Here is a 9,634-nt window from a genome sequence, read left to right as displayed (position 1 = left end):
CCTGGAACTAGCTCTTGTAGACCAGGCTGGTCTCGAACTCACAGAGATCCTCCTGCCTCTGCCTCCCGAGTGCTGGGATTAAAGGCGTGTGCCTCCACCGCCCGGCTGTGACCCCATTTCTTAAATACATAATCAGAGCCTGACTTCCTAATTTTATTCTATACAGTTACTCTTCTGACCTTTTGAGCAGTTTAATACCAGGCCTCAGCCTTTCTTCACATTTAAGTTATAATATGGACTGATCACAGAAGTGCCTTGGATGGGCATGTCCCATTCATGAAAATAACTTTCATAGTTACACTAGGGTAATATAATAAAGTAGTAATAATCCAGGCATCTGCTGGTTGGTGAACTTACAGAAAAATTTTGTGAGGATCCTTGTAGGAATGATTCAAAATCAAAGGGAACCATGACTTGAATGAAGATACAGTTACAATTTGATAGACGACATTATTTCAAATGGAGTGACTCATTTGAGATATATGACCTGCTGTGACATGAACAGGCAGAAATCCAAACCAACAGCAAAGAATGAATCGTTTTTCAATGGCCATTTTAATTTCATAATGAAAATTTAAATCTGAAAGATGGGTGGAGCGAATGGGTCAGCACACAGGAGTTTTTTCTGTGCACAAGCATGGAAACTGGAGTTCAGATTCCAGCAACCGTATAAAGTCATGCTGGGCATACCTGCAACCCCAGCCCTAAGGAATAAGGGAAGGTAGAGACAGCAAGATCCCTGGGACTCACGAGTGCAGGTAGAGTGATAGAAGGGTGCCTGATGCTCTCTTTGCTCTACTCACCCAGTGCATACACCCACACACATGCACATACACATGGTGTACACGGTTTTAAAAAATAGCTAAAACAACAAACAAAAGCATTTTAAATCCAATTTAGCTATTAGCCCAAAGGCAGAGGTGAAAGTCCTTTGAAATACAGTAACATAAAACTTGTGCAGCAGTGAATGGGGAGAGAAGGAGTCATTGGTGTGGCTCATGGATTAAGTGACTTAACAACATGGTGGTGTTTTGTTTGCTTTGTTACACAGATTCTAAGCTGGGACCAGCTGAGGTCTGGACATCCAGGCAAGCTCTGCAGGACTTGTACCAGAAAATGCTAGTTACTGATCTGGAATATGCTTTAGACAAGAAAGTAGAACAGGATCTGTAAGTATTGTCATTTGAGATGTTCCTGTGCAATCAGGAATCTTCAAGACTTTGAAACATTAATGCTTAATTGATAATTTTTCAACCTGCCCTAGTGTAAACTTTTTAAATGAAATTCTAATGCTTGTGATTTTAAAAAAAGAAATTTAATGATTAGTGTTTTTTTCAGGTGCAGTCTTAGAGGGAGAGAGGAGGACTGTTTAGGTTTGAATTTTACCAGAGACAGTTCTTAGAACATACTGGAGTGGACAAATTTAAACATATATGATACTTCAAATTTTAAGTGTATCTGTATGGAGTCTTATAATTAAACCATGATAGTAAAGATAGACTTTTCTTTGATAGTGGGATTTTGCATTTGGTCTTAGCCCAAAAGCCAAGAAACTATGGTCAATGTCATACTGTTTGTTCAACAGGAAAGTGTATTCGATTGTAAGTAAAGGTCATTTAATCAAATCTGTGGCTATATCTTCTTGCTCACCAGAAAACTAAAGAATGATTTTGTGTGTTTAGGCAATTCTACGTATTCTTTCTAGGAAGCATGAAATGCAGATAATCAGTGAGTGAATAAAGGTCTTTGGTAGAAGATTTTGTCTTATAAATTGAAACAGGGATGGTAAGTTTGATGGAAAATTAAGCAGCAGTTAAGAACATTCTGTTTTTAATCCTAGCACTCAGGAAGCAGAGGCAGGCAGGTCTCTGAGTTTGAGGTCGGCCAGGGCTACATAGTGAAGCCCTGTCTTGAAAAAACAAAGAAAACATTCATTCTAGTAAGGCCTAATAGCCCAAGTTGTGATGATATTGTTTTTTTCTTTTTCCTGTGCTTTTTGTGCCCTGTGTTTTTAGAAAGTTTAACTTAATAACTAATCAGAACTCATGTCTGTAATATTTGAGTCCATGATGAGAAAGCATCACCAATAGTAAAGGAGTATTGGCGTCCTAAACTATTTTTTTAAAACCGTAAAGTTCTGGAGCCTCAAAAATAAGAGATTGATACCTTAGTTCACTAATATTGAATTTAAGCTGATAATGTAATGATTAAGGTCATTTTGGTATACTAAATTTTAGCATTGTGTTTAAATAAAAATTTGAAATGTGGCTTCTATTTCATATTGTAAAGAAAGTATTAAGCCTTAACCTGTAAGATAAACAAAATCATTAAACGTTAAATAGAAGTGAATGTTGTGCATAATTATCTGGGGAAAGTAAAGGGTAGAACTTGATATGTACAAAGTGCCCCCCCCCATGTGTCACCTTGAGTAGGGTATAATTATTTTTGGCCCAGTGTGTTAAAAATGTTAATAACTTATTTTACTTTGATCTTGCCACTATGGTTTTGGTTTTTATCCTGGGATTCTTAATTAGTTCTTACTGTAATAGCTCTAAAGGGTCATAGTAGAAACCACATTCTGCTTACTGGAGCATTTGGTAAGTGTCCACTAAAGTCAGTTGTATTCTACTGCATGTATAGTCTTGTTCAAAGAAAAGCATGAAGTTATTTAATTAAATAACTTTGATGCTGGTTTGCTGTTTGGTGTGGTATATAACAAACAGCTCTTTCTTGTTCTCAGGGGGACCAGTGTCTGCCCAGTGAGTTACTACTATACCAAATAGAATTACGTTTTGTTTTCAGCTGGAATCATGCCTTTAAGAATCAGATCACAACACTACAAGGCCAAGCAAAGAATCGAGCAAACCCAAATCGGAGTGAAGTTCAGGCAAACCTTTCTCTGTTCCTAGAGGCAGCTAGTGGCTTCTATACTCAGGTGAGTTCTGCCTTGTGTATGAATTCTCCTAGCTTTAGTGATACTCTGTTCTTTGTACATAACTTTTGTAAATGTGAATACTATTAACTACCTTATAAGATATCCGAAAGTTGATCACATATAGTTTCACATCATCTAGATGTCTGAAATTATTCGTACTACCTTTTTTAAAGATACAGACTTAAGTTTGGGAATGTAGTCTTGAGGTCTTGGGTTCAAATCCCAGTATTGCCAGAGAGAGGGAAAAAGAAAGATACATGCTTAGGAAGGAGGCTTAATTATATGAATAAAAAGGTATAATGAGAGCCAAGCCTCAGGGAGGCATGGAAGTAGTCATATAATCAAACCAAGTGTAGTCATTATGAAAGTAGTAGCTACTTTGTGCTAGGTAAGCTGTTGCAGTGTTGGGTTAGAGAGATGGCACTGCCATTAAGAGCACTGGCCGCTCTTTCAGAGGTACTGAGTTCAGTTCCCAGCAACCACATGGTGGCTCACAACCATCAATAATAGGACCTGAGATGCCCTCTTTGGCATGCAGTTATACGTGCAGTGCACTCATATAAAATAAAAATTTAAAAATCTTTGCAAAAAGTTGCAATGTCAGGTAAATTTTTGTACTATGATTTACATAGTAGAATTTATATGGATCATAAAATGATTTTAAATTACCTAGGAAATTGAATCATCTTTTTTATTCAGATTGAAAAATAAGCTATATTATTTTCACATATTTCCCTTTTTCTTAGTCACATCCTGATGCAGTTTACAAAGAAATAAATGTTCATGGACTTTTCTTTAAGCGTAATGATTTGGAAAAATTGCTATTTTGGACTGGAAAGATGGCTTGGTAGTTGAGAGCACTTGACTCTTACACAGGACTGGAGTGCTCACTCACATAACAGCTCTCAACTCTCTGTAACTCGAGTCCCAGAGGTCCTTCTGATGTCCATGGACTTTTTACACATGTGTGGTATATATACGAATACTTGCACATTGAGTAAATAAATAGACATTCTTTCTCTTTTTCTTCATTCAATAAAATGTTTAAACCAAAATAAAGCCAATATATAGGTATGGACAAGCAACACAGAAAGAACTGGCAAAGATTTTTTTTCAGTGCATAGTCTTTAAATTCCTATCATTACAAGGGCTGATAACCTGAGTTTGATCCCTGGAGCCCATGGGGTAGAACAAACTGCAAATTGTCCTGACTTCTGCCCATGTGCCATGTAACAATGTGGCACACCCCCCCTTACACACGCGCGCGCGCGCACACACACACACACACACACACACACAAAATCAATTTTAAAATATTTTATTATCCATTTAATTACAAATAGATGAAATAGCAATTAAAATACACACAAGTGGTACATATACAAATACTTGAACATTGAGTAAATATTTTTAATTTCATCTATTTGTAATTAAATGGATAATAAAATATTTTTAACTTGATTTGTTTTGTATGTGTGTTGGTTTTTTAAAAATGCTTTATCTGAAAATGCTTTGATAATGAGAATCAACCAATCAAAGATTAAATTTAACCCGCATACAATTTGAATGATAGTCTCAGCAGCATGTGATACATAGATGCATATCTTCTATGTAAACTTCACTGTTAGAACATTCTGACTTTACTAAATTTTGCTTGTGTTTTTTCTTCAGTTATTACAGGAACTGTGTACGGTGTTTAATGTAGATTTGCCATGCCGTGTGAAGTCTTCCCAATTGGGAATTATTAGCAATAAACAGACGCACACCAGCGCCATAGTGAAGCCACAGTCCAGCTCCTGTTCCTACATTTGCCAGCACTGCCTCGTCCACCTTGGAGACATTGGTGAGCCTTTGAAAATTATATTAATTAATGTATACATTAATAACACATTCATCCTTTTCTTTGGAATAGTCATAGGAAGAAGCCTGTTATATGCATGTGTGGTTTAGATTGATATACGAAGAAATTATAAAATCCCCTTTAAGAACTTACATTTTTTTCTGTGTTTTGAGATTGGCAGAAGAATTTTGGAAAAAAGTCACTAAAATTTAAATTCTTTTCAGATTTGATCCAGATATAGGCAAATAGTAAACGCTAAAAATGTAGTCAAAGGTAAATCATCAAAATGTTGCTGTATTTTCTAAATTAGAAACTTGAACTCCTTTGGAATAAAGTTTGTAAATTAACCTCTTTGAGAACTAGATTGTCTGTTATTTCTTCCTGCTGATGCACTGAAAGCTCATTTCATGTTGCTTCCTTTCAAAGGTTAAATTTGTATTTCCGTTACACATATATTTTATCTGGGGTTATTATATAACTTATCTTTCTGTTCATTGCTTTAAGGTGACCTAAAAAGGTTATAAAATAAATTAACTATAGGATTATGTTTTGTCCTAAAATAACAAGGAATGGAAACATTAGTGTGTTTAAATTAGTAGATTTTAGATTTCTTAATGCCATAAATGAGTGACATTATGAGAGGTCACATCAAAGATATCAGTGAGCTCTGCAAGGAGATGCAGCGACAGTGTGTTTAGGATGGTTTTGCTTTTAATGTCTTCTTTGCACACACCTTCTTAATATTGCAGTAGATGCGAGGCATTTTTCAAAAATCACTCTAAGATATTGAAGAAACATTTAATTTTCAGATCATATTGTACAGTGTTTTTTTTGTTTTGTTTTGTTTTGTTTTTAAGTGCCATATAACTCACCCCTTCTTGTGGGCCGGCTCCAGGTCACCAGCATAGTCCATAGTGGGAGCTGGTGATGCATGACACTGGAGGACCTGAAAATGGGGGCTAGGTAAGCTTTAAAATTGGTTACATGCTGAATGTCTCAAATAGAGAAGGCTGGATGGACACATCACACATAATCCTATAGTTAATTTGTTTTAAATTTTTCTATCTTTAATGGCCTTTAAAGTAATTTTAATGTCTTTGTTATCTTGAGAATTTAAAGCTCTAGCTGTTTTGGACATGCCCTCCTGGTGGTTTTTGTGTATATTTTTGTATATCTATCTGGTTTTAAACTGAGTTTTCTTTTTCTTCTTAGCTCGATACAGAAACCAGACCAGCCAGGCAGAGTCTTACTATAGGCATGCAGCTCAGCTTGTCCCCTCCAATGGTGAGTGGGCCTGCCACTTTAAGGCTGACAATGTCACTTTGTTCTTTATAGGACTGTAACAGATAGGCTCTACTTTTGAAGTGTGTTGAAGCAGCAGAAGTTGAATTTCAAGATCACTGAGTTTCATTTCTTCCTTTTTCACTTTTATACTCCGAAAAATGAATTTCTCTTTAAGTTACTTTGTTAGAAAGCCAGCATAAGTGGAATTAATATAATCTGATAATGTTTCTACAACTCTAGCATTCTTTTTTTTGTTGTTGTTGTTGTTGTTTTGTTTGTTTTTCAAGACAGGGTTTCTCTGGTTTTGGAGCCTGTCCTGGAACTAGCTCTTATAGACCAGGCTGGTCTCAAACTCACAGAGATCCGCCTGCCTCTGCCTCCCAAATGCTGGGATTAAAGGCGTGCGCCACCACCGCCCGGCAACTCTAGCATATCTCAAGTAGAGCTGATGATACACTTTACGAGCAGAGCTGAGTGGTTGTGATGAGTCCTCATCACCCACAGTGCCAAGGAGATTTACTAGCTAACCCTTTCGGAATCCATGAGTGCTTATTGTATTGATCCTATTGTACAGGATTTGAAAGTCTAGTTTTGTAGCCCAATATGCCTTTGAACTCTGATCCTCCTGCCTGAGCATGAGTGTTTGGATTACAGTGTGTACTACCATACTCAATATTTAATTGTGTGACTTTTTAACCTGCCCATGATAGGGTGTGCCATCACTGATGTGTACAGTTTCACATTACACCCAACTGTTAATTGGTAGTCATGAGATCCGCCTTAAACAGTACTTTGCATTATTAATTCAAGGATTTAACTGAACATGTCTATCTTGATAGCAGGATTGGTTCTTGGTGACTTTAGAATCTTAACTTTCTCCTTTAGGTCAGCCTTACAATCAGTTGGCTATCTTAGCTTCTTCCAAAGGAGACCACCTGACCACAATTTTCTACTACTGCAGAAGCATTGCTGTGAAATTCCCTTTCCCAGCTGCCTCCACCAATCTACAGAAAGCACTTTCTAAAGCACTGGAAAGGTAGGGCTGACTTTTTTTCTAAGAGAATTTTGTGTAACCTGGAATCTTAATCTCTCAAATTTTGGTGTCCAGGAAATACTGGCCAGGGATGTATTTCATCTTTTATCTCTAAACCTATAATCTAATACCAAAATTATTTTGTGTGCAGTTACTGATTTGTACCCAGCATGTGCTTTATTGCAGTTAAATGCAGACTCATCTAAGTTGTAAGCTATGAAGCTAGACTTAGGACGACCCTTTTCCTGTCTATTGGGTGCTCAAGTAGCTTGCAAGCTAAATCCAGTTGTATGGGTTTTGCTAATTGTGCTGTTTAAGATTCATGCAGGTTTTTCTTTCATTTCAGCCGGGATGAGTTGAAAACCAAGTGGGGTGTTTCTGACTTCATCAAGGCGTTTATTAAATTCCACGGCCATGTATACCTGAGTAAGAGTTTGGAAAAGTTGAGCCCTCTTCGAGAGAAGTTGGAAGAACAGTTTAAGGTTCGAGTTAAAAACAAAAGATGTTTGTCTTCTCTAAATCAGAAACCTTAAGATTTGGAGAGAATTAACTTAGACTTTTTGTCTTTTTTGTGGTGTTGAGGATGGAACTGGGGGCCTAGTATAAGCTTCTTAACAAATGCTTTCCCACTAAGATACACCCAGAGGACCAGACTCCTAGTTCCTGAGCTATGCTATCCATACATGTTGTAGCAGCCTTCTCATTGACCCCCACCCCCACCAGCTAACAAAACAGGTCAAAGTGGAATGTATTAAGAAACAAGACAGTCTGATATACATTGCTTTATTTTAAATGTATTTAAGAATCTTAAATATATTGTAATATTTGACTGTTCAGTATTAATGTTTAGGGCTCTGGAATCAGCAGTGAAACAGATACTCTGAATCTTATATTTCTGGGTTACTCCTTTGTATAGAAAAGCTGTCTATAACTAAATGTTGAGAAGTCTTGCATTTAAGGGGTTTAAATACTTGATTAGACTGGATGGTGCATACTTTTAATGTAATCCCAGGACTTGGGAGGCAGAGGCAAGTAGATCTTTATGAGTTTGAGGACAGCCTGATCTTCATGGCATCCAACCCAGCCAGGGCTACATAGTGATAAACTGTCCAAAACAAACAGTAACACAAAACTTGCACAGTGAAAGCATAAATTATCCAAATATAGTCAATGTAAAATAATTACAGATAACCGTTGTTTATAAGATATATTTGCAATAGAAGTAGTGTATTGCAAAATAATCTTTCCTGGTCTTCTTCTGTTTCCTTCCTTCCTGTTTGAACTTATGCCATGGTACTTATAGGGTTGCATGTGTAAAAGAAACATGGACTTGAGTGTTCTCAACTACTTAGTCTAGAAAAGAATATTGGAATCTGAATAGACTTGTTGGATTAAAAGTATAACCGACATAAATGGTTAGCTTATTTAGAAGGATAGGTGTATAAATTTAAGGAGAAATTTTATTGGAAAATTCTGTCAGAGATTAGGAAATTAAGTAATGTTTGTCTTTGGAAAGGAACTTAACATTATCAACAAATACAGTGGAATGGCAGATCACATGGAGGTTGAGTTATTAAAAACAAATCTGAATTTTTCTCCAAAGTAATGTAGAAGACTTTGCTTATATAACTCACAGTGGCTATTTTAGACTCTGCCTCTCTCGACAGATGGATGGAGGGGGGACAGGTCTCAGAATTTAGTAAAGGCGACGGACATGTTGGATGCAGCAGGAACCCCATGCAGTGGTCTGCAACTGCAGGAATGATCTTGTCAGGATCGTCAGTTCTGGTTTTATTATTTGAGGTTTTTGTTTTCTTTAGATAAGGTCTCACTGTAGCCTCTGTTGACCTCAAAATTGCTGCAGTCATTACAATCATGCCAAACTTTTCTGTCTCAACTTCCCAAGTACTGAGATTATAGGTATAAGCTACTACATCTGGTGTATTGTCAGTTCTTACCAGAAGAGTAGTAACACTTGAGTCTGCTATCTTCCAGACTGTTCCCCTGAGAGAAATGCGGAAAGACTGGCTACAGCTAAAAAATATATCCATCCTAGTTGCTGTCAACTTTATTAGGAACTTAGTTTCCCATCACAGATGTTAAAACAGAAGTATAACTACATTGAGACCACCAGCTATGAGAATCTGTGTGGTAATGTTCTATACTGCTTAGCAGGTTACTCTAAACAAAATTGTTACTAGGTAAATAAAACTTGGTAAAAATCATATAAATGAAAAGTTCAGGACAAATCTTGTTACACTTATGTATCAAGGGTTAAAGGAATACTTGAATCTTAGTTTTGGAATTCTTTCACTGCATAGATCTGCTTTCAATCATTTGTCCTTTTAAAACTTGTTTTGATTGATTGATTGATTGATTGATTGATTATGTATGCAGTATTCTGTCTATATGCATGCCTGAAGGCCAGAAGAGGCCACCAGACCTCACTACAGATGGTTGTGAGCCACCATGTGGTTGCTGGGAATCGAACTCAAGACCTTTGGAAGAACAGGCAATGCTCTTAACCACTGAGCCATCTTTC

The 9,634-nt window shown here is 36.8% G+C and overlaps 1 protein-coding gene across 5 annotated transcripts in view; it reads left to right on the top strand.

Annotated features, from left to right (window-relative positions):
* Smg7 (SMG7, nonsense mediated mRNA decay factor) overlaps positions 1 to 9,634 on the top strand; it is a 62,697-nt gene that overhangs the window by 35,379 nt on the left and 17,684 nt on the right. For all 5 annotated transcript variants that reach the window (XM_026787598.1, XM_026787596.1, XM_013352537.2 and 2 more), the window contains 6 exons: positions 1,052 to 1,169; positions 2,803 to 2,935; positions 4,607 to 4,778; positions 5,988 to 6,059; positions 6,945 to 7,095; positions 7,439 to 7,574. In XM_026787598.1, the coding sequence (XP_026643399.1) occupies positions 1,052 to 1,169; positions 2,803 to 2,935; positions 4,607 to 4,778; positions 5,988 to 6,059; positions 6,945 to 7,095; positions 7,439 to 7,574 (782 nt within the window). The remainder of the gene's footprint in view (positions 1 to 1,051; positions 1,170 to 2,802; positions 2,936 to 4,606; positions 4,779 to 5,987; positions 6,060 to 6,944; positions 7,096 to 7,438; positions 7,575 to 9,634) is intronic.

The sequence above is a fragment of the Microtus ochrogaster genome, assembly GCF_000317375.1.
Source record: "Microtus ochrogaster isolate Prairie Vole_2 chromosome 6 unlocalized genomic scaffold, MicOch1.0 chr6_random_2, whole genome shotgun sequence".
In the NCBI taxonomy this organism is placed as follows: Eukaryota; Metazoa; Chordata; class Mammalia; order Rodentia; family Cricetidae; genus Microtus; species Microtus ochrogaster.
This window is presented reverse-complemented; position numbering and strand designations above follow the sequence as displayed.